This window comes from Cuculus canorus, chromosome Z (genome assembly GCF_017976375.1).
Source record: "Cuculus canorus isolate bCucCan1 chromosome Z, bCucCan1.pri, whole genome shotgun sequence".
NCBI classification, from domain to species: domain Eukaryota; kingdom Metazoa; phylum Chordata; class Aves; order Cuculiformes; family Cuculidae; genus Cuculus; species Cuculus canorus.
Window position 1 is genome coordinate 14,403,196 of NC_071441.1, and position 26,434 is coordinate 14,429,629.

Genomic DNA, 26,434 nt, shown 5'->3' on the forward strand with positions numbered 1-26,434 from the left:
AGGTCTCTATCTGGTATCCACAAAAGGATCAAATTCTACAGAAAGGAAACTATTAACTAGCCTTTCTTTTAAAGTTGTTTGCTGTGTAAGGCACTATACAAAAGCAAAAGTACGAGTCTGCTCCTATTTCTTCACTGACAAAACCTACTTAAAGAAGCTATTAGAAAATGCCAGTATGTCCTTGGACTTACCACATAATTATCTGAACTATTCTCATTGTAGCTTCATTCAGTGCATTGAAAAAATCCACCAGCACTTGTCCTTTCTCTCCCATTTGCCCAATAACCACTCCGAAAACAATACAGAAGACAATCAACCCAAGCACGTTCATGCCATTGGAATACACGCCCACAATTTTGTATTCCTCTGTTTCGTTCTACAGATTTGAGAGAAAAAAGTTAGTATCTGAAAACACTGAATTTACTTTAAAGTGTTGTGAAATGAAAACACATCTAGATCTTTCTTTGAAAAGACCCAGAACTCTTCCCCAGTCACTCTGTTCCCTTTCTAGCAGTGCCAGGCTGTCAAGTTTAGGAACAAAGGCAGAACTAAATTGTCTTTGAATGCTCTGTATTTCAAAGCGATGCAAGGATCTAACCAAACCCTAGCAGTGGGTAAAAAACATCTTAACTTATGTTGCCCTTTCTATAGACTTCCAGTATGAACTATGGCAAGGCCTATGTATCCACAGTCATGCATTCAATATACTTAAGACTTACTCCATGTTGTGGAGAACAAACCACAAGTGATATAGAATCCTTGTGGTTATTTCTGAGCAACAAGAGGGTTTATGTCTGGATTTAATATAAACAGTATGTTCCATAAGAACTGAGACAATGATGTCCAATTTTGCACCAAGTTTAATCTCTATTGTTCAGTTGAAAGCAGTGAAATTGCATTATTTATAGCAGATCTGGACGCACATAAAAATCCTACTAAATAGGCAGGTATTCACACATTCCTCTGTGTTCGTGCAGAAAGAGTACAATTCTTCACTATATCCTGCTTCAGGATTTAATTCGTGTTTTTTCATATAGCTCATGTTCCTATGTTCTCATTACTACGAGCTGAAATTTGGAAGGAGTACAATAAAACCCATATTGATTTGGTACTGTTCATCATTCTGTGATCATATGCTACTGAATTCCTTCTTCCCCCTCCTCCAGCCATTCTAGGCTTCATAAATCATCAACACCCATAAGCATTCCACACCTCAAATCAAAGGCTCTTTTCACTTCTGCCTGTTTACATGTTTTTTTTCAGAGTAACAAATAAATAACAAATGCCTGACACTGTTCTGATTTCTACTAAAAAAAATTATGATTTTCCATTCCTTTGTTTCCGCACTTCTTACAGTCACCTCACAGCTGCTCAAGTATCTCATGCTGATATGCATCTAGGCTTTCCATGGTGATTGTTTTAATTTCTCAGTAAATTGACAATTTATTAGCATATACAATTAATAAAGCATATGAATTGATTATTTTCCTACATCATCTATTATCTTTGGACTGCTTAACTACCAGTGGAGTCTTCTGGTGTTCTTACACCTACTTGAAGATCCTCATAATCACCTCTAGCATTTACGTATTAAGTTTTGTGCCCTTACTAAAATCTATCTATGTACCATTTTCTTCCTTTCCTCAATCACTAACCACATCAATTAAACCAAGTTTGTTGTATTTTCTTTCTTCCCACTTTAGATATTATGAAGGCAAACAATAATAAAGGTCACACCTGTGTAGCCTCTGCAGTTGTAGTTTGTCCTCCTGTAGATGTGGAGTTACTTTTATCCATGACAGGTTTAGCTTCTATTTTTTCACGTTTGGTTTTATACTGAAAAAGTTTTTAAAAAAATAGAAGAGCTTATTTAGAAACACAAGGAAACTGAAGAATGGACAAAGGCATAGCCTTTGCCCAGTAAAAATAAGGGAAAAATGAACTGATTCGATATAAATGTAGCTAACATAGATAAACAGGTTATTTCCAGTTCAAGGGAGCCATCATGGTTCTGTACTTCATATGCTGCAGATCAAATAAGTGATTCACAGATAATATGCTATGAATTCTACTCTCGAGGCTTGGGGTAGAGGAGGAATGCTGTGGACCTGGTGTAGTCTTGTTGGGCATGAAATACAGCTCCTGATAATGGCAAGGGGACTTTTTGCTGAGACAGTCTGGAAAGAATTGCTGACAAACACCCCAAGTGAGGTCTGCAGAGCAGGGGCACCTGATACAACCAGAACACTGGTAATGTGTTTAGTGCAACTAACACCATTATATATATATATATATATATATATATATATAAAATATTCTCTGTGGACAAGCTGGTCATTTATTAGTCCCCTTTTTCCTCCTCATTAGCTGGCCCTGAAGCTCCTCTGCACCAAGCAGACATACCAAACAAACTTCTTCTCCCACTCCCTACTGGCCTCAAGGTTCCTTGGCGTCAGGCTGACTACTGTCCTCCTTAGTGGCCTTGGAGGTTCCAGGCATCCATCAGACAGACGGTGGCAATGACCCAACTACAGAATATAGCATAACAGTATAACACCATCCAGAGCACTGTCTGTAAAACCAAGCTGTCACTACTCCTGCAGTGGAACTTGGATGAGAGGTGCTGCAGGACAGTGAGACCAGCCCCCACAGGTGCCCAGGGCTGCCCCTACCATTATCTGCTTTCTCCAGGGACTGAATGAGTCTCATTCTTTTACATCTTTTTTAAGTCTAGATTATGGTTGTTTTGTTGATACAGCAAACCAAGTATTAAGATTCAACCCAATCTGCAGAGGGTCCAGGTGATTACAAACCATAAGATAAGTGGTGCTATTATAAAATTGTACTACATTGATCCTGCTTCTAGAAATTTTACGTGATTCTGGTTATAAATTCTGTGCTATTCTAATCATAATTAGAATTATGAATAGAATAATTTCTGTTAAGAAAATAAAGCTTTACTTCTAACTATGATATAGTACTGTCAAAATTTTGCTAAGGATCCCTAAAGAACCTGTTTGTCCACTCGGTGTTGGGTGACAGTAATTAACATATAAGTAAATCTACATGAAGTTAGATCCTGTGCACACCAGGAGAGTTAACATAGTTTCGCGGGAAAGGTTAACTACCTCACATACAAATCTCAGATAAGGAGATGGAGGAGTAGCAGGCTGCTGAAGAAGACAAAAAGGGAAGCAGAGAGCATCACAAAAAACAGTTGATGTATTTACTGATATAGATGACTGAATCTGACGTAAATCTGATTTACAGACAGCAGTTTCCTCTTTCATACTGCAAATCTCACTTTTTCTGAAAGATGCCTCAAACAGACTCTCCCAATTGGCTGCCTGTTCATCAGGATGGACCATCAGGTCTGGTAATGGACACTAGATGTCAAACATATCAGGGTGAGTCATGCAGATTTCATCAGATATTGCGGTATTTTAAGATAGAACCTCATGACATAGTGCTTTTAACTCTGCCTGTCTCAAAAGGAAAAGTTTTGTCTGCTTGGTTTCTGCACCCAACTCCTAAGTGGTGCCTCCTTGCAAGGGATGATCAAAAACTTAATACCCGATAACAGAGTGTTTATCATACTAGAAATGAAACTAAGATGCCTTAGAATAAAGACTTTTTATGGGAGATCAAGATACTCTTGGACTCCCCTGGACTTCTCAGAAATAATTCTTTTCCAATATAGTTTTGGGGACATCAAAGAAAAAGAATTTTTAGTTAGCAATGAAAACTACAGTAGCAAAGAGGAATATTCAAACTCACCTGTTGGAAACAGGCCTGGAGAATGTTTTCTGGGAACATGTTCCTGTTAGAAAAGTAGAGAAATTACAGAATACTAAGAACAGGTTGTTTATATAAACAAAATGATTAAACCTGCTGCTTGAAAAACAGATCTGGTTGTGTTCATTTACCCAGAACTAAGTGTATCTAGCAACATCAGATATAAAGCTGAAAGAAATTAAGGATTCAGGACTCCCCAGTGATCATTTGTGTTCCTACTGTTGAATTTTTGAGCTTATTTTTCAGTATTTGACATTTCTGCTGCTCAGTTACTGAATCCAATGGCTTCCTCACTGTTACATCAACTCCCTCATTTGCATGAGGAATATAGGACATGCCATTTACATAGCATTTGTCCAATAGGGCAGGAAAAAAACCAAACCCAAACTCCAACATCTTCTAAAACCTATGCTGGAAGAATCAGACATAAGATGGGCTATATTGTGCAGTCCAGTTGTGTGTCTCATTTCCAACCACCAATTTCAGATTCAAATAGTTGCAGAAAAAAGCATTAACTAGGTATTTATCGAATACTCAGTCCAGTGCAGAAACAGGCAGCTTATATACTGAAATTGAAGTCTGCATCTCCCCTCCAGATCTTCCACAAATTCCTGCCTTTGTTTTTCAGCCTTTTAAAGCAAAGTTTATTCAAAGGTAAGAGCAGCTTGTAAAAGCCTGGGAATTTCCTTAATCTATTCAAGACAGTCTGGATTTTAATCTTAAATCTGGTGAATATAAGTATGTGGGAAAAATAACAATAATTCCTTTAAACGAGAATTTCAGATCTACAACTCCTAATGTACAGTCTTACATTTACAAGAACCTGAGCTATAAACTGAAGCAAAACTCCAAGCTACTCTGAATTACAATTCACATTGTTTTGAGGACATATGCATGGAACTACATCAGCCCTGTGAATATTTGTAGAAACGTTCAAGTGGAAATTGCTGATAACAGGCTGTATTAGGTTTTTTGATGCAGCTGATTGCATAGTTCCCCTCACTGAAACCTGGGCAAGGAACCATGAGGAAAGAGATGAACCATCCAAGGACCTGCCATTATAGTCATGCCCAGGCAGGAAGGGACAGAGACTGCAAAAAGCTGTGGACTGCCAAACTGGCTGTGCAGTTGAAGACTCTTCATCATCTCACATACAAACCTCAGAGAAATTGAGGTCTACCTTGATCTGTGCTGGGGCAGAGGTACCCCAGATGACAGACATTTTCTATTAAATACAAAGGAGACTTTTTCAAGGCAGACATACATGTGTATATATGCATGTGTAATTTTATAAATGCCAAAGAACTGTGTATCGGGAGTTGCATCAGCAAATGCCAGTCACATTTCTTGAAATGAAAAATGCTGAGAAAGCCTATTTTAGATATGTGGCAGTTGATTCTTACATGACAGATTAAGTAAAAATTCTACATAAATAAAACAGTGGGTAGGAATAGTGACATAGAGCAGAAAGTAATTGCGGCTGGAGAAAAAAAATAATGGAAACATTTTTGAGCGACCTACTTAGCCACTATTCCAAAAGCATCCCTTTATTTTTAGATTTTTTTAAGATTTTTTTTAATTTCTTAAACACAGCTCTGAAAACCTGCTCAAGTCTTCGTAGACACTTCTAGGGATTTCTTTATTCCAACTACTTTAAGTACCTATTGTTTTCCAAGATGCTGATGGGGAAAGACCCATTATAAGGTTGCCTGGTGATGACTACACAGTCCTAAGAAACCATTGCATGCTATGCCTGTTACTCTGCATCCTGCTTTGAGTAAAGGAAACATAACATAGAATCACAGAATCATAAAGTTATTCAAAATGGAACAGACCTTTCAGAGTGAGTTCAACCCTTAACCTACCACTGCCAAGCCACCACTAAACTATGTCCCTAAGCACCACATCTGCATGTCTTTTAAATACCATCATGCATTGTAACTCCATCACTCCCTGGACAGCCTGTTCCAGCAACTGACAACCCTGTCAGTGAAGACATTTTTCCTAATATCCCACCTAAACCTCCACCCAGGAAACTTGAGGCTATTTCCTCTTGTCCTGTTGCTTGTCATTTGGAGAAAAGACCAACACCCATCTTACCACAATCTCCTTTCAGGTAGTTGTAGAGAGTGATAAGATCTTCCCTCAGCCTCCTTTTCTCCAAACTAAACAATCCCAGGTCATAGAACCATAGAATCATAGAATAGTTAGGGTTGGAAGGGACATTAAAGACCACCTAGTTCCAACCCCCTTGCCACAGGCTACTAGATTAGGCTGCCCAAGGCCCCATCCAACCTGGCCTTGAACACCTCCAGGGATGGGGCAGCCAGAACTTCCCTTGGCAACCTGTTCCAGTGTCTCACTACTCTCATGGTGAAAAAAATTCTTCCTAATGTCTAGTAATCTGCCCCCCTCCAGTTTATACCTATTCCCTCTGGTCCTATGACCACAACCCTTTACGAATAGCCCCTCTCCAGCTTTCCTGTAGGCCCCCTTCACATACTGGAAGGTCCCTATAAGATCTCCTCTGAGCCTTGTCTTCTCCAGGCTGAGCAAACCCAACTCTCTCAGTCTGTCCTCGCAGCGAAGGTGTTCCAGCCCTCTCATCATCTTTGTAGCCCTCCTATGGACCCGTTCCAACAGCTCCACATGTTTCTTACATTGAGGATTCCAGAACTGGACACAGTATTCCAGATGAGGTCTCACAAGAGAGGAATAGAGGGGCATAATAACCTGCCTCGACCTGCTGGCCATGCGTCTTTTGATGCAGTCCCGGATACAGCTGGCCTTCTGGGCTGCGAGCACACATTGCCGGCTTATGTAGGAGTTTCTCATTAACCAGCAACTCCAAGTCCTTTTCTGCAAGGCTGCTCTCAATCACACTATTTCCCATCATGTACTGAAAACATCGATTGCCCTAACCCAGGTGTAGGACCTTACACTTGGCCTTGCTGAACCTCATGATGTTCTCCCAGGCCCACTTCTTCAGTCTGTCCATGTCCCTCTGGATGATATCCTGTCCCTCCAGTGTGGCAACTACACCACTCAGCTTGGTGTAGTCTGGCCTTCTTGGCCATCCAGGTATGCTGCTTGCTCAAATTCAGCTGGCAGTTAACCAGCACCAGGCAGTTTTCCAGCCACTCTTTCCCAAGCCTGTGGCATTGCACAGCATTGTTGTGATTCAAGCACAGGATTCAGTGCTCAGTATTGTTGAACCTCATCCCATCGGCCTCAGTCCATTGATCCAGCCTTTTTAGATCCGTCTCTAGTGCCTTCCTCGAGCAGATCAACACTCCTGCATAAATGGATGTTGTCTGCAAGCTTATTGAGGATGCACGGAATCCCCTCATCCAGATCATTGACAAAGATACTAAACACAACCGGCTCCATCACTAAGCCTGGGGAACCCCACTTGTGAACAGCACCAACTGGATTTAACTCTACTCACAACTCTTTGGGCCTGGTCATCCAGCCAGTCTTTTACACAGTGAAAAGTATGTCTGCTGAAGCCATGAGCAGCCAATTTCACAAGGAGAATGCTGTGGGAAATGGTGTTAAAAGCTTTAGTAAAGTCCAGCTAGACAAAATCCACAGCTTTTCCTTCATCCACTAAGCAGGACATCTTGTCATAGAAGGTGATCAGGTTAGTCAGGTAGGATCTGCCTTTCCTAAATCCATGCTGACTGGGCTGATCACCTGGTTATCCTGTACAGGCTGCTCGATGGCACTCAAGATGATCTGCTCCACAAACATTCCCTGCACTGAGGTCAGCCTGACAGGCTTGTAGCTTCCCCAGATCCTCCTTCTAGCATATCTTGTAGACAGGTGCCACATAAACTAATCTCCAGTCACCTGGGATGTCCTCAGTCAGCCAGGATGGCTAATAAATGATGGAAAGTGGCTTGGTGAGCACTTCTGCCAGTTCCATCAGTACTTTTGGGTGGATCTCACCTGGCCTCATAGACTTGTGTGTGTTTAAATGCTGTAGCAGGTTATTAACTATTTCCTCTTGGGTTACAGGTATTTCACTCTGCTCTTCATCTCTGTCTTCCAGCTCACTGCACTGGGAACACACAACAACCGGTCTTACTATTAAAGACTGAGACAAAGAAGGCATTAAGTGCCTCAGCCTTCTCCTCATACTTTGTCACTATTTTTCCTTCCACATCTAGGAAAGGACAGAGATTTTTCTTATCCTCTTTTTGCTGCCAATGTATTTATAGAAACAGTTTTTATTGTCTTTTACTGCAGTAGCCAGATTAAGGTATAGTTGTGCTTTGGCCCTTCTAATTTTCTCTCTGCGTAACCTCACAACATCTTTGTAGTCCTCCTGAGTTCCCTGCCCCTTCTTGCAAAGGTCATAAACTCTCCTTTTTTCTCTGAGTTCTAGCCAAAGCTCTCTGTTCAGCCAGGCCAGGCTTCTTCCCCACCAGCCTTACTTTTGGCACATGGGGACAGCCTTGAAGAACCTCCAGATTTCCTTGTCTCCCTTGCCCTTCAGGACTGCCGCCCACAGGAGCCAGTCTCCTAACCTGGCCAAAGCCCACCCTCCAGAAGTCCAGTGTGGCAGTTCTGCTGCTCCCCGTCCTCACTTCTCCAAAAATCAAATACTCTATTTATAATTTCATGACTGCTCTTGCAAAGGTGGCCACCAACCATGTTTCCACGATGGCAACTCTATAATAGATGGATCTCCATCTGAACATCAAGCCATTGACCACTACTCTCTGAGATGTTGACCACTACTATCTATTCTCTCTTTATTCATCCAAACAGTATTAGAAAGTATTCCTATTTGTTTGGACTTCTGCAACAAGAGTATGGAAACTGAAAAAGAAAACCTCACCTGATCAGATCCAGCAGGGCATCAACAGTACTGACTTCTGGGGTACTGCCCATTCTGTCAATCTCATCAGCAGTTTGACGTGCTCCAGGTTTAATGGCCACAACTAAGATAATCCCTGCAGAAGGAGAAACAGATGAAGGGCTCACAGTGCAAGCAGATGCATTGGTGCATCCTGCCTCAGTGTACACCATGTAGCTAAATTCTTCATGCACTAAACTCACCAGTTGCTTTCTCTGGGTGCTCATGCCAGGCTGTTCACGAAAGGCAAGTCTATAGGTGGTGTCTTAAACGTGTGGTTTCCCTCAAGAAGGAGCTACTTGCAGCTTTGCCACTGAACTTACTTAGGCATTCTAACTTTGTTTTGACATGTATGGTACTAAATCATTACTGCTCACCAAAAGGGTAAATGTCGGCAAAGGGTAAATGTGTTCAGCAACTTCTGCTGTGATATTTTGAACTGCCATTTACCTTTTTCCCTTATATAGTTCTTCTTGTTACTAGCTTTCAAATACAAATACAAATGTGTTGTCCTGTGACCCTGAATTACAATAGGATGTTTTGGTAAACTTAGTTAGCAATAAAGTTACTTATGAGAAAAGCTTCAGAAACAGACTGAAATAAAAAATTATGGGCAAAAAATACTAGCTTGTGAATACTGAAATCAATGACAAATTTTCCATTTTAGTGGCTTCATTTTAGGCATTTTTACTACTACATGACATACTAGGCTTTTCGAAACATAAGTGGTTTTCCCCCCTCCTGTAAGTCCAAAACCACCTAAAGCAAATGGAACTGCTAAATCTCAGTGTAGGGAGAAAGACGTATTTGTATTACTTCTCAAACAGCCAGGAACAAGGCTCTCTAACAATAGCTATGCATAAAACTGAACTGAATTTGTGCAACTCTTCACAATGAAACAAGCAATACAATATCATAGAATAACTTAGAATACCAAGGACCTCTGGAGATTGTCTGGTTTAACCTCTCTTTCAGGATAGGGACAATTTCAAAGTTAGATACATCTTAATGGTAGTTTTTAATAACTTTCCTTACTCTACTAATATAAAAGTCCCAGATGAGGTACCCTAAACAATGTAAGCACAGTGATATATTATTCTCAATGATGCAAGCTCTAGAAATTAATCAGGCCTCATACGCGCTTATGTGATTCTTTTTCTGTTGTTAAATACCACTTTTAATTTACAAGTAGGCCACGTACAATGTACAGTTTATGCTTCAAATAAATACACGTTTCACTTAGGCTCTACAAATGCAATGATAAGCCACACGCAACAGGGCAGCTGACAGATGAGGGTTTAATTTTATTTTTTATTAAAGAAGGTAGGCTAAAGATGATTGTTTAAGCCACTATGAAAGAATTCAAGTTTGCTGGTAAGGAATGAACTTCCTGGAAGTGGAGATGTGGATTTCAGAAAGGTAGGGTTGGAGCCTGGCAGTGACAGAGAGGACAGAATCCTTTTAGGAAGGAAATAAGATAACAAGGAAAGCAATATTTTCTGTCACTCTTTCAGATGGGACACATTGTGCTTGCTCACATCTGAGAACCAGTGACTGTCACTTTGCTGTTGAGGAAATTCACCTCATAGGTAATGCTGGCTTTCAATATTCACTCACGTTACTCACTGCTGGTCACTGTCTACCTAAGCAGACAGCTTAGGTAATTAAATCTTCCCTGAACTGAAGGCAAAATTGCCTGTGGCTTCATAATGGATATGAATACAGCTCAAATGTGAACTGCAGGACTAACTTCTTCCTGTATCTGGCTACAAGTATATCAAGATGCATGGTATGATTCCTGCTTCTTCTCCCCATCCTGCCTTGGGAAATCAGTAATGTTACAGTGCTGTATACTTATAATCATGCAGTGCTGAGGATTTAAAAAGTTAAGGCGTTACAGAGTAGTGAGTACCCAGTATTACAGCCATGATTGTAGTGGAGAAATAATATATGATGGCTCTCAAACCAATCTTCCCAGAAACGCTGGAATCCAAAACAGCAACACCTGCAAAAAGAATCACAAAAACAAAGCACTAAGAAAGAGTCTTAGAAGAAACTTGTTATTTTTGTAAAGACAATTATTTATTGTGCCTTATTTCTATGCAGGAAATGTTTCCTTATTCAAGATATTTCTAAATACCTGTTGCATTTGTGAAAAATGTCTGTAGCAGACCAACATATTTGCTTCCGGTTCTTTGCAAAAATCCTCATTCTCTGGATTTTTCTAGGACTCAAAGCTCTTTCTACTATTTTTCTCGTTGCCCAGTTTTCAGTAATTGGCAACCCATACACATGTAAACAAATAAAGAAGGAAAAAGTGAAATCAAGTCTCTCACATCTTCTCTTTCTTGTCCCAGGACCTCAAAACCCTACCAAAATGAAATGCTGCACTGATCATGTACCTTTTTTTTTTTTTTGAAGAAAGGATGATAAATAATAAGACTGATGTTAATAATTTTGTTTGATGATCAGAAGGCATAAAAGCACAACAGGGATGAGGATGGTACAGGACCCTCAACAGAACAAAAGAGGCAGAGGAAGGAAAACTCCAGCTGTTTCTTGCCTTGCAATAACTTCTTTTATTCTTTATATGGCCCTTCTTTTACCTGAATATTTTGATTGGTGTTTCCAGGATGACTACCAATTTAATTTTATTTTTATAGATGTCATTTTTTCTCTATTACCAGATGATTCCCAGGATTTTTCTCTTCGAAGAATAACCAGAAAGGAGGACAATATTGTAAAACTTCTGAAAAATCAGAAGTGGAAAAATGAGATGATTACAAATGACCAATTTAATCCTGAGCTGTGGAATACGTTATGTTGCTGAAGTTAAAGACACTTAGCTTCTCCAACTCTTATTTTAGAACCCCTGTCTACCTGGTTAAGAGCATCAAACCGAGTCCTGTTAAGACTAGGTTATAGCACCATCAGTCACCTATAACTTTTGAAGTCCCTCTGAAATTTCTTTCATACTCTTGTTTTGTCGTACATATTTAGAGCTGCTTCCCTGAAATGCTAATGTATAAAGCTACTTTACTTAAGAGAATACTCTGATTTACACAAAACTGAGCCTAAGTATGAAATATGGTGTTCCAGAAATTTTTACCACTAGCCACTGATGGAAGCATGAATTAATCTCTCTTTCAGTTTCACACAGATTTAAAGAAGTGACACTTTAGTACAACACAAGGTTGCAGCTTCATAGAAGACCAATATTTACTATCTTTTGTCTGACAAGAGAGACGATTTATTTTTCCATTTTGGTGTCACAGGGGTACAGAGAATGTTCCTAAATAAAGTTATGCTTTTGAAAGTGCTGAAGAAGTTATAATGAAGTGACTCATCAGTGATGTTAGGATCGGTGGCAGCCTGGGCTGCAGTGGTCATGCACTGGTGGAATTCAAGATCCAGAGGGATATGGGATAGGTGAGGAGTATAGTCAGGACACTAAATTTCAGGAAAGCAGACATCCAGCTCTTCAAGGACCCCTGGGGCGTAGTTCTCTGAGACAAGTGAGTGGAACAGAGCTGGAAAACATTTAAGGAAGCTTGAGCAAGAGGGGAAGGGTAATCTGGGACATGTATAGAGATGCTGCCCGGTTGTGTAGGGATGAAGTCAGGAATGCCAAGGTGCAGCTAGAGCTGAACTTGGCAAAGGAAGTAAAAACTAACAAGAAGGGTTTTTACAGCTACGTCAATCAAAAGAGGAAGGTCAAAGAGAATGTACCCCCACTGGTGGTTGGAAATGGGGATCACATATCAACAGATGAGGAGAAGGCTGAGGTACTTAACAACATTTTTGCCTCAGTCTTCACCAATAACTGCTCTCCTCGCCCCTTCTGGGTCATGGGGCAGCAAGATGGTGACCAGGCGGTAAACCCCCTCCCACAGTAGAGGAGGACCAGGTTCACAAACACTTGAGGAACATGAACATATCTAAGTCCATGGGACCTGATGAGATGCATCCCAGAGTCCTGAGGGAATTGGCAGATGTTGTTGCCAAGACACTCTCCATGACATTTGAAAAGTCATGGCAGTCAGGAGAAGTCCCTGGAGACTGGAAGAAGGGTAACATTGTGCCCATTTTTAGAAAGGCATTTAGAAAAGACAATACTGAGACAATACTGAGAAATTTAACACTTGTGAACCTCATAATAAAATCTGTTAGCGAACTACATTTTTATACAGCATGGAGTGGATAGCCAACTGACTGACTGCTATCAGCACAGAAAAATTACAGCACTTGAGAGATCTACTGTCCAGGACAGAACACTTGCTCTGTACCACAGGTACCAACCCTGGTCAGAACCCAAAATGTGTGATTAATGAAATATGGATTTTTATTTTTTTTCTCTCTGAGATGTGTACAGTTGCTACAAATATTTTAAACTGAAACAAACAAGTCAGTACCCAACACAATTAAAGATCAAGTAGGTAAAATGCTCTCTGTAGCAGATGATATTGCACCACATTGTCATTAGCTTTCTACCAGTGTTCACTTTGGAGGCCTGTACAAATGCATACATGTTCAAATGGCTCTGGCACAACGTATAACACTGTAACTCAAGAGCTGATCACTGCGCTTTAATCCTGTGGTCATATGAGATGTGGGAGTGAAAAGGGTTACAGTAAGGACTGGAAACAAGGACTCCTCTGTGATTTTTTCCCTCTTCCATTTCAGACTCAGCCTTTTCCCCCCCCCATTCTGCCCTTTCCTCTAGAATGATCTCCTAGTACAAGTCTACCCTGACTGTGGATAATCTCCTGAAAGATCAGTTTCTTCATATTCTTCCTGAAATCTAAGTTTATACATTAGGTTCAAGAGGAATTACTGTTGCTCCCCTCCAAGGGCTGAACGGTGTATCGTTTCCTCCTTTTCCCATTCCTCTGGGGAATTCTCGAGGAAATGCAATATTGCACCCCTCGCATATGAACAAGACTATCAGGACAAAACAAGTAACTCACAGCTGCCTACCACCCACATTCAGTGTCTCAGAAAGCATGATTCCATGCATGACTTCACAATTCAGCTGAGACACAGCACTCAGATGTTGCTGTCTGTTATTTCCTGCAGATCACTCTCAAGCATATCCCACTTGATATGCATCTCAAATAATTTTATCTTTTCATCCTGCTTGCTGTGTCACAGGGCTCTGGATTACCTTTCCTATCTAGTCTTCCATTAGCTAACTAAATGACTGTTATAGCTAGGTCTCATTAGGAGGATAGTTCTGAGTCAGATGTTGAATGAGAAGATCAGGTAATGAAACAGCTTTGGCAAATGGAAGCCCCAAATACACTCTGATACGCAGTCTCTCAAATGAGATTTTTGGTGACGCGCCACCTCTGCCTTTAATGTTTGTTACTAGAAGTCTTTCATTCTTATTCTATCAGTCCTTCTATAACAGCAGTTGTCTTCTATATTCAAATTTCATTGTTACCTATTGTAAAGGAAAAGGATTTCTGTGACAGCTTTTAGCAATTACTTTTTCAACAGACTTGATAGAAATTTAATTAATCTCTCTTCTTTGGAGCAAATGACTGTTATTCCACTAATAATGTTGTGTAAACCCAACCGAAGAATGTCTTATAAATTAAGTGAAAAAAACTAGCAGATCTTGGGGGAATGGCAGAGAGGAAGTGGGAAGGGAGAGAGATGCACATAGCTAATGAATGAGCATCTCTTTGTGCTATTTAAACACCACCAAAATATGTTTTCAGGAAGTTCTCAATTCCAACTTACAAGACCTAGTGAGACTATCACTAGATTAGCATGATAAATATTGGTGTTCTAACTTCCAAGAAGCATTGAAAAAAGATTTGAAAAAAGATTTTAAAAATAAAAACCCAACCAAACCAGAATAAAGTGTGCAATGCAATAATAGTTATAAAGAATATTCTAAATATGGAAAAGGGATTTAATGGATTATTTAGGATGGGGTTGAAAAAAATAGCTATTATGAACCTTTTGAAATACGAAATAGAAGAGAAGGAATAAATGGAAGGTGAGCAGATTACAGCAATGAAAGTGAAGAAATTACTATAAGATGGAAGGAAGTTCAGATAAGATGTGAAGGAAGAATTCTGACCCTGCGTATCAGTTTGCTAGGGAACTGTTGTGCTGCCCAGAAGGTAGCTGGCACAATCAGCATTACAGCATTGTACTATGACCTTTCCCTATACAGTTTATTGGACTACCTGCATAGTAAGAAAGTTTTAGTACTGCATTCCATTCTTCTTATTTGCCAACAGTATGACATGTAGGAAAATGTTAATTTTCCTCTAGAAAGCCCTTAGAGGTTATATAATCTCAAGTTAATGCCTTTTCAGGAGATATGATTTCCTTGGGTGTAATACAATAAGAGCTTATAAGGAGGGAGGGTGACACATCAATCTGCCAAGATGGACATGCTAGCAAGATTAATAATAGAAATCAGATTCAGTTCATGGATGTAGCAGAAATATAGCCTCTGCATTGTTGCAGGCGAAATATGTATGAAGTGAATACAGAAAACCAGGAGTTCTAAAAGCACTTCAATTACCACAACATTACTGGTGGTAAAATGTACAGGTGGACAAGTTTTATCTTCCAGACTCTTAAAAGAAAACTTTAGCATGATACTACATTTTTTAATTGATCATGAAGTCCACATACAGTGAAACAGAGGAAAGAAGTAAACATAATCTGTTTTATTCAATGGAATTGTTGCTTACATTCTGAGCTCAAGAACAGAAGAGCGGAAGACGCTAACGCTTTTCAGAGTCATCCACAGTGGTGCCATCAGCAGCCCCCTGGTGATACAACGAGGATAGGAGGCAGTGACTGCCAATGCTACAGAATGGCCGTTGTTTTGGGGCTTTTTGTCCTTGAGAGCTGGTGGTAATCATGGTCAATGAACCAGAAGTGCACTTCGAAGTTTTATTACTATAATTCCAAACCTTGAATAACGTAGAGGCTCTCTCAGTTGCATAAGGTCAACAGATATTGATGGGAAAGGACTAGATGACTGTGACAGAAGTAATCCAAAGAGGATGGGCACAAAGCCTTGTCCATTAATAGCCCATGACTCTGCAGTCCTCCCTGCCTCAATGACTGCGCATGCACAGCAGAGACAGGACCTCCAGCATCCCTCAGTGCAACTGAAGGCAAAACTTATTAAGAGTAGTGTAATATTTTCCATCCTTTGCACAATGTATATAATACAAAGGGATAAGGTGAAATTCCTGACTAAGTCCAGGTAACTAGTTTACTAGCAGTATACAACAGACCTACTTTCTCAGAGGGCTTTGTGACTTCAGAAACATAAAAAAGCAAGGAAAGAACAGGCAGATGTCCCAGGAGACAGCCTCTTGAGTACGTTAAGCTAGATCAGGGATTCCCCAAGGAGTAGAAACTAGTGTGCCTGCTGGTGATGAACTGTGCCTCAGTCACAGAGCATCTCTCGGCAGCTGCCTGCCACTCCAGGAACAGTGATTCCAAAGGAAAATTGATTTGGAAGCCCTGCACTATAGGAAACAAAACAGATGTGTCGTCCCACTATTTTCTTGCCTGTGCTCCTTTACAGTACCTTAAATCTGTGGATATTTTATATCTGTTGAAACTGGCAGGTCTATTCCTGAGCATAGGTAAAGGCTCAAGTGTTTTTTAAATTTGATTAATAATATAGTTAAAGGAAGAAAAAAAAAAAAGTTGAGTCCTAACTGTTCTGACTTTCAACGATAAACATGAGAAATAAGAATAAGCTGATTTTTTTTCTCATTGCATTCCAGCTCTTTAATCTCCCATTTAGTACATTTTGTTTCCATTTACCCAACTTGGTGGCATTGTGATAATGTATACTATAACTTCCCAAACATAGATCCAAGGTAGGAAACTGACACTTTAATTTCAAACAATGGAAAAGAACAAAGCATAGATATCCATTAGCCGTGATTCAACATCCTTGTTGCATATGGAATGCAGTGGTCTCTGCAAATCCAAAAAGTCACATAGTCCAAGTGCTTCATTGGGACATTTTTTTCTCTCATGCAGTTGTATCAGGTCATTATTGTCTAGAAACAGCCACATTTGTTGTGGAATCACTATTGCAAATCAATGCAATTTGAAGTGCAAATCAAAGAGTGTGCGGCTGGTACTGGGAAATGTGGAATTGGAAGGATGCTTCAAACAGTAATGTAGCAGTAAGCAAAGCAGGCAGTTATTGTATTTATAGCTCACATACAGCTGCTGTCATAAAGACAACTGTGGAACAACGTATGTATATATGAACAATGTATGTATAACCCACATATGCCTTATCAATTGCTGTAAGGAATTTTTATGTTCTCCATAGCTGACTCAGCACAAATTCACAAGTCAGGACACTCCCATGCATCTGTTTTAGCTTCTTTAGAGCTGTTGTTTAGACTGGAAGTACAAGGAAGGTCAGAAACATAAGGAAAATCATTATTAATGTTTTGCCATGGAGACAAGATATGAAATGAGAGAGGGGTTATTCTAGAACTTAGAACAGATGTTGAAAAAAATCATGTCACCAATATAGACATGTGAGACATGAACCTGCTGTGTTACGTGTCAGACCTTTCAACCCAAAGCATGAGGCAGAAAACAAAATAGACATGACTGCTACACAGTTAAGATTTCTCGCATTTATGGGTAGCCCTGGAAACATCAAAGGTCATTTATCAGATACGTGATGCCAGCTTTTAGAGGAAGTTTTTGACAGAAAACATTCGTGGTCTATGGCTTGTAATTTGAAAATCAATGAGACAGGCAGTCTGATATAACCTGAGCTTAGAAAGGCTGATTGGAAGCAGAGCGATGGCGCTCTGATAGTTTCTGGAGGGCTGAGGGTGTTGGCTAAGATCAAGATCTTCTGCCACTAGGTAGTAACACGGGATCTAGGTGCAGGAAGGAGAGCCAGACAATTTGTGTTGATGACTCAGCTCCTGGCCAGACATGTAGGTTTCCCCAGCTTGCACCCAGATACAGGGGAACAACTGTCCAGGAAAATGGACAGTTGTCTCCAGCCTAAGTCCTGGTGTGATCCAAACAGAAAACAGATTTGCAAACATTTACTGCCATTATCTACCCTGTGAATCTCAGCACAAGAAAAAGAAGATGAGAAGTGATTCAAGAGGATTAGTCTGCTCAGTATGCAGACGTGAAGAAATATACTACAGAATTCTACAGAATTTTCATTCTCTTAAAGAAATTAAGAATTGTGTTTTTTCCAAAACTTTCATAGACATTTTATAGGCTTGTAAATACTCCTAGAATGTTTAAATTTAAGTCTCCCAGGAAGCACGGAAGAGATTAGTCTCAGTTCTTTCTCCATACAGGGCAACTAAAAAGAATATATTTTTGTTATCTGCCTAACTGTTTCTTCTTTTAGAGCACTGCTTCAAAGAAGTTAATTTGGGGCGTGGAGTATTACACTCAGTACAGGTGTAATTCCAGATGTCATAGCGAGTGCCTTGAGTAACACTCTAGGTTTTTTATTTTCATTTCAATTTTCCCATGCCACTACAGCAGGAAACAGAAAATACAAACAATTCCTTCACATGACTGATGCATCAGTGTGCCCACCTGAGGGATAGAGATCTCCTGGAGATCCAAAATAGCTAGATATTTTGAACAGAATTATCAGCAGTAGGCTAATAGGACAAACTAAATTAAACTTACACCTCCCATTCATTAAAATAATGAGACACAAAGAACAATTAAGATTCAGCTCCGAGGTAGACTAAGACTAATTTAAAAGAGCATGTCACTACTCAGACTCTTCTGTCCCCAAAGCAAAGACCTCTCAACCACCCCTTTCAATTTTTTCCTAAGAAATACATGCTTAGTGTTTATGTTACTTTTTTTACTAGATTACAGTTCAGCCTCCAGGCAGGTCAGTGGAGAAATCCCATTGACTGCATCTCATACACTACATTAAAGTAAATAATGCCTTTCCTCTTTTACACTCTGAAGAACTGGGTTTGTGAAGGAAAACCACATTCTACAAAGCTCTCCATTCAACCAAAGATGGAGAATTGAAAATAGACTGTGTGATCGTGCTCTAATTGAAGGAGTCAGTGAGAGTTTTTCTACTAAGACAGGATTTTTGCAAGAAGTTGAAAATACTAATACTTAAAATTTCACAGAAACTCCTCGAATCTCAAGGAGTGATTCCTACCATCACTGCTTTTGCAGTGGGCTTGTTTTACATCACTACGTCCAAATGGACAGAGGTCTTGTCATAGTACATGCATTTGTATGTAGCTCACTGTTTCAAAGCATATGAATAAGCTGATGTTTTTCAGGATGTGATGTCACCTTTTAAGACATTCTAATCCTAACAAGGAAAACTACAGATCATATCATCAATATGCAATTCTTGTGCAAAAATGTTACTAGTCACCAAAATCCAGTATTCTGACATGACCTACATCCACACAACAGCTTTGTGTAGGCATCAAAACTTCCTAGATGCCTTTGGACCCAGCACCATGGTCAGTTTACAACTGTGCACCAAATGAGCCATTACCATTGTCTCTGCACATACTAGTAGCAGCAGCAAAGGCACAACAACATGAATTAATGTTTAACTTTCTCTCATGGTGAACTAAGTAGTGTCCACTTACCTTGTGAATCAATAAGATAGTTATACAGGCCCAGACGATGTGTTGTCACAAGTTTTTCTGCAGTAACTTCACATGTATTGAGGCCTTAAATACCTGCCACTGATCATGTGAACATGTACCTAGGTCTGACAACTGTGATCATCAGATAAAAGCCTTATCAGAATCTGCACAAATCCTGAGGAGGTGCACATATTCATAACACATCTGGTCCCACCATGGACAGCCAGCATGCATGCAGGCTGTGGTGCTATCCTGATATGTCCCATGTTTAGTCAATAACGATGAGGTTACTTTTGAGGAAAGTACTTTCATGTCGCATTCCAGGGAAGGTTCACAGCCAAATGCAGAGACACATGCCCTTGCCACTAACAGTGAGGTCCCTGCCTTGTTAAAAGACACAGGTAAAGACACGTAATGAATTCTGAATATTTTCATTCTCTTCCTTGTTCTATCCTTTACAGTATTTTTTCAAACTGTGAATTTTGCTTTGGCACTAAAATTCAGAATTGCAGGGGGCACGTTCTCTCCCTTGACTTTAGTGAAGCTTTCAATGCTGCCTCTGATGACACCGCTACAGAAAAAACAACAAAGTACAGGTTAGGTAATTGCACTGTGGGGTGAACTGAAAACTACTGAATAGCCAGGCCCAGAAGTTGTGATCACCAGCACAAGCCTGGTTGGAGGCAAGTCACTACTGGTGTATCCCAGAGGTCAATACCAAGGCTAATACTGTTTAAAATCTTCATCAGCGATCCAGATGACGGGGCAGAATGCTCCCTCAGCAAGTTCACAGATGATACAAAACTGGGAGGAAATGGTTGTACTGCTATTCAGAGGAACTTAGATGGGCTGGAGAATTCATCTGAGAGAAATCTCATAAAGATCAACAAGGATAAAGACAAAGCTCTGCATCAGGGGAGTAATAATGCAAGGCACCACTACACACTGAAGGCTGACTGCTCTGCAGAGAAGGACTTGAAGGTCCTGGTGAACAACAAGCTGACCATAGGACAGCAACATCTCATACCAAAGGCAGCCGATAGCCTCCTGTGCAGCATTATGAAAAGCACTACCAGCACATGGAGAGAGGTAATCTTTCCCCTAAAAAAGAGCACTGGTAAAACCACGTCTGGAGTACTGTGCTTAGTTCTAGGCTACCCAGTACAAGAAAGAAATAGACTTAGTTAAGTGAGTTCAGAGAAGGGCCATAAAGATGATGAAGAGATTGGAACAACTCTCACGTAACAAGAGGCTCAGAGAGTTGGGACTGTTCAGCTTGGAGAAGAGAAGGTTCAGGGGGATTTTATTCGTGTGTATGAATACCTGATGGGTGGGAATGAAGAAGACAGAGACAAGGTCTTCTCAGTGGTGCCCAGACATAAAATAAGACGCCATAACCAAAAATTAAAAGAAAACATGAAACTTCATCTGAAGAAGAAAACACTATTTTACTGTGAGGCTGGTCAAACACGTTGGCCTGAGAGACTATGGAGTCTCTGGTGTTTTAAGACACTCAAAATGTGACTGGACATGGTTCACTGCAACCTGCTCTAGCTGACCCTGCTGGGGCAGGGGAGCCTGTGTTGTCTCATAGAGGTTCTTTCCAACCTCAACCCATTCTGTTGCATCAGTAGGCTGGTGTGCTTTATGAGGCCTACTCATTCAACTCAAATATGCATTTCTAGTGTTTAGAAGGCTACTACATTTCTGTTACAAGAAGCAAAATATCTCATCAACATCCTGAAGAAGGATGCAGGTGAACAGTGAAAATCAGACACGCCCAGTCCATTTGCTTGCCACACATCTCAGCATTACTTGCACACAAGCAGCTAATGCTTTTGTTCCCAAGAGCAGCAAAGCTCCACATATTCTATTAAAATAGCTTCTGTTCATTATCAATCTTGTTTCTGTTTTCTTGCCTAAAATGTTAGCTGTAGAAAAATAAGCCCTTCTTTTCTACGTAAATTGGGTATGCTCAGGTCAGAGTCAGAGCACCTCATTCTCATCTCTCTATACGAATTTAACTGACACAATCTGCAATCTTTAAAATCAAAGCTCATGTTAGTATCTACAAATGCAGTTTACTCATACTGGAATGCTAAACACTAAATACAAACACAATATAGTTAACAGCATGATTCTTGTTTTGCCTCACAAGTGCTAGACAGGGTTGCATTTCATGAATAATTAATTTCATGGTTATTCTAATTATATAATTTATTTATGAAGACAAGGCTCAACTTCACTCACAAATAAACAATTGTTCAGAAAAGGAAATATACTAGTCCTAGCTTGGCAGCTTTCTCTGGATCTCCTGTCACAGACTCAAGCCCAATGCTGTAAGAGTTCAGTTTTCCTTTGCTTTCTGCCTCATTTCCCCCTCTATACAAAAATGCTGCTGTCCTGTCTATTAATTAAAACACTGAGCCCTTTTTATTCCTTTTTCTGCCAGTATGTAAAGGATAGAAGAGCAAGTGCTTAATCTCCCTTCACTAATCCAGATACAGCTCTTGACTCTTGCAGCTTTCCTCTCTGGATGTCTCCATCTTGTACCTCTTGACATTTTCCATTTCAATTCTAACACAGGGTTCCTGTCACCCTGCATTACAGACAAGCTTCAAAGACCTTGGCTGTTTCCCTTAGGCTCTTCCTGTCATAGGTCTGCTTTGGGGTGTGCTGATGAAATCAGTGATACTTTGGGCCATGAATTTTTGAGCTTGGGAGTTTGCATTCAATAACCTATTCTTGAAAGCACTTTCATAGCATAATCTAAATTTCACTTTCATTTTCTGAAAACACCACGCTCTCCTCTCTCTGCAGTCAAATGTCTGATGCATTTCCATGACCATCCAACCAAACCACAAACGCCTGGACATGAATACATTCCCAAACCAGAGGCTTTGTAGAGATGAAACGGGACAGTATTGTGACAAATGTGTCCCGATTCATTGTAGGAAGCTAAAAGAAAGTAGTCACAACTCTTGTTCCCTCAGTAAAAGCTTGAAGAATAATTACAATTTTGTTTGGCTTTCCTCACCCTTTTTTTTTCCCCCACTCTCAGAAAGGCTATTTGGCTTCCAGTTCTGCCTTTCTGCTTTAGGCTTGCTCTGGCAAATCTTTCCTGCTTGGTGAGCTGTTAGCAAATTCTAGCATGCTATGGAGAGGTTGCAGCCAACAGCTTACTTACTTCTCCCAAAAGAGGGAAGTTTTGCTCATAACCCCTTTCTGACCACACAGGCTCCCTCCCCACTACTTTGCACTTCCCCAAAAATCGTTTGAACTGAGCACACCAAAGACTTTTTTTTTCCTCTATTTTATAGTTTTCTGTCAGGTCAGTGAATTGAACAGACTTGCAGGAGAAGCTGGCAAATGCCACAGCTCATGTAAGGTACCTCATGGGAGTTGGTTGAGAACAGGGAAGCAAGGAATTTCCTCTTTTTATAACAGTAAGCCATGAGATCAGCTCTCCCTTGCTTGTGAAATGGCAGTACGACACTGCTTACAACGGTTAACTCTGCACCTAAGAACATGCAGTTGCAGCTTTGGCTTGCAATTTGCAACTGTTTAACCCATTCCCGAAAACAAGAAGAAAGATACAATAATCTATAAAGATGTAAGTTACTATCTCATAGCTCTTTATACCTTAATTACCAGACAATGGTGCTAATCCTCCAAATCCATCCTTATTATGTCTAGAAAAGCTTAATCTAAATGTATGGAATCTAAATCTTTCATTATAGTTACATCAAGTTGTTTTTAAGGGTCATTTCTTTTAGAAATAAAGTTAAACCACAATGATACTCTCATCAGCTAACAGTACATTTCCAGTCATACCTGTGATTGTACTTGATATGATTAACGGCAGAATGACGACTTTGAGCATCCTCATCAGCACTTCCCCATGAATGGAAAAGTATATTTTACCCAGGTTAGTCAGTTTGCCATATTCTCGTACCAGCACGCCTACTCCAATACCTAAAAGGCACATAATAAAAAAAAGTGACAGCAATTAGCAGGAATTTATAGTAGAGACATGGGGGAAAAGGAGGAAAACCAGCAGAAAACAAGGAAAACAAATAGAGTGAGCAACAGACACATTTTTACAGACATGCTAGAAATTCTAAAGCAAATTAAAGAGAGATGTTTCTTTTTCTGTTTCATATGTCAATGACAGAAACAGTAATAACATATATCAATCTGAGCTTGGAAGATATCTTTGGAAAAGTCTTGATTATGCTCTCTGATTATCAGTTGAGTCCAGCAGTGACTTTTTATGTGGTTTCATAAGCTTCAGAAGACGTACAATCTACATTAAAAAAACCACAACAATATAATCCATAAGCACTACCAATTATTAAAGAAAGAGATACAATATAAATATTTTAGATAATTCATGTTGTTAAAAATGTCTATCCAGCAGCAACACTTTCAGCAACTGCAGCTCTAAGTGCTTAGAAAAGCATGTGACTACAATCACTATATTAATTTAATAATTTCCAGAAAATTGATCAACAAAAATATACTCAACATATTTCACACTATTTCCACTACATGACAGATCTGCAAAATATCAGACCGTAACTATAATCAATGACTGAGCCATAGTACAAGGTACCTTCATACTTCCTCTTATCTTTGGATTACACGAGTTATCAGATAGTTCTGGCTTCCTAGACAAATCACAGATAAGCATTCAACGAAAAGAAAATAAATCATAGGCCAAAAGATAAATTTCTTCAGTTTGACAGGAAACACTTTTATTTTCCATTTCAAATTATTTAGTACAGAAAACATGTTCATCAGTGTTTAGAAATCACTACGACTATTGTTTCACATACCAACTTCGTAATGCTTCAGTACTGGCTAAACTGAGTATCAAGAAATCCAATTTCTAACTGGATTCAACGAGAAAGACAGCGACTTAGAACCCTCCATTACTCACTGAGAGCTGAAAGGTCTTACTCATATGAACAGCAAGCTGCTAGTGCCCAAGCCACTTGCACATCTTCCCTGTTTTATTTCTGATGGTATATGAAGCATTTAAATTAGATGTTGTTTAAGAAGCTGGTGTAAAGGTTGACTAAACAGGCTTATAAGAAACATTCCTTAACTTAAGTGATCGAAGTTGTGGAGGCAGACAATACCAGATTTGGTTCAAAACCAAATCTAGGCAAAGGCATAGGCAACTGGTCCACACCTTTGATACTGAAGGAAATAGACAGGGATTCCCTATCCAGTTCTCTATTAAAATATAAACTCATAATTTCCTCTTCTAGAAAGTAAGAATTCTTGTAAAAATCCTCCCTAAAGATTCATGATAGCTGTGGTTTGTGCTAGTCTGTATACTATCTGAATGTTAGTTGATGCAGATCTGTAAACAGTCACCTTCACAGAATTTGTCTCTGAGAGCACAAAAAGATAACTAACCATCTTTTCTGCGCTATATGAGCACCACAAAAAAAAAGATCAAAGAAAACAGAGGCAGAGTATAAACTCCTACCAAGTCTTTCCTGTTAATAAAGAGATGGAAAGTGAATAACTTAACCTTTCAGGCAACCAGGCTGTTCTCAGCAACTATTACGATTTCTGATTTAGCTGTCATCTGTGCCAGTGAACATGGATACTTCAAATTCCTTGCAACAATCTTGAATGTTAATAGCCTTGAAGATGCTTGCAACATTAAATGCCCTTGATCAGTGAATGATAAGATACAATGATCTCTAATTCTAATCCAGCAAGTGAACTAAATACCTTGAAAATTACTAGTCTGTGCTCCAAGACAAGCTCAAGCAAGATAAAACTCTGTGAAATGGTTACACGTATTGAAACGAGTTATAAAGACTTTGATCCTAATAACACTGGTATAAACAGCTGGATCTAAGCATACAAGTAGTCTCCATGTTTGCAGACTATTCACATGATCTACGGTGGGCATCTGCTTAACTTGCAGCAAACCCACATCGTATGTTTACTAAAAGATGTGCAACATCACTTCACTTTGATCAGGTGTGACTAGGTGATGTTCTAATCGTGTGTCTTTACAGGTGATGACTATCACGGTTGACCAGCTCAGAAGTCTGATTATTGCACATTTAGCTGGATTACTAACAGATAGAAAGATCCATCCTCATTTTCACTCTTCAGAGTTCTCTTTTCCACTTCTTTGGATTTCACTACAAAAACTTCTTGTGTATTGTCAAAATTTTAGCAGTGTTTCCTTACGCTTTTTCACTCACATATTCATACTTGTTTAATTTTCTTGGGGGAGAGAATACTAGATATCTAGCGGCAGTAACTGAAAATAAACTTCCTTATTCCAACAATTCTCTTGAAATATTACTGTTGTCCCTTCCCTGTTCATCCTATTCCTTTACCAGACAGAGACCTTATATCCATATTAACTTGTGTAGCATGCCAAAATACAGTTAAAATGCAGCATCCTTTTAATTTAAGACAGAACCTAGCACAGACTGCTTGAATTTAGCATGGAAATACAGGAAGAAATTTTATTTTGTAGCAGTAACAGAAGAAGGTTAGAAAGTTACCAGAATAAATTTGCTTATGTGTTTGGAATGGGCACATACAGAACTTTTCAATGCTTAACTGGAATCTTCTTCCTTGGAATTACAATACAGAGAAAGAAGTGTGGCCTATCATAAATGTATTCCACACAGTCACAAGTACCTCTAACACCACACTGATTACAGCAGCCCTAAGCAAGTGCAGACAAAAGTCTTATGAAACATTAATTTCTCTACAGAAATGCTACTGAACCTCAACCACTCCATCTGTCTTCTTTTCCATGCTACATTGTTTTCATTTTCCACCCCCTCCTCTTGCCCACATGGCTAAGTTAGGTTAGGATTTTTACCACGAGAATAATTCTCTACTTACAGCTCAATGGCACATGTCACTTAAAGTCTGGATTTCTGCAACACTGGGCAGAACAGAAGAATGAAGGCAGAAATATATGTACAATTCAATGTCCTTGATCTAATTTTCTAAAGGCAAATATCTCGTCATGACCGTCCATAGCACAGCACATGCTCTATAGATAGCATGATGTCTACATTTTCTCTCCTGGCAGCCACAGACAGAAAGCGAAAGATGCAGTCTGGGTCCCTGAACTACAACAGATGAA

General features: G+C 39.7%; 1 protein-coding gene across 2 annotated transcripts in view; it reads right to left on the reverse strand.

Moving 5' to 3' along the window:
- SLC1A1 (solute carrier family 1 member 1) overlaps positions 1-26,434 on the reverse strand; it is a 50,744-nt gene that overhangs the window by 13,565 nt on the left and 10,745 nt on the right. Inside the window, exons 2-7 of one of the 2 annotated variants that reach the window (XM_054054930.1) lie at positions 23,128-23,268; positions 10,572-10,664; positions 8,642-8,756; positions 3,778-3,820; positions 1,738-1,836; positions 192-376 (exon numbers count right to left, since the gene is read on the reverse strand). In XM_054054930.1, the coding sequence (XP_053910905.1) occupies positions 192-376; positions 1,738-1,836; positions 3,778-3,820; positions 8,642-8,756; positions 10,572-10,664; positions 23,128-23,268 (676 nt within the window). The remainder of the gene's footprint in view (positions 1-191; positions 377-1,737; positions 1,837-3,777; positions 3,821-8,641; positions 8,757-10,571; positions 10,665-23,127; positions 23,269-26,434) is intronic. The other variant, XM_054054931.1, reaches the window with a different exon arrangement.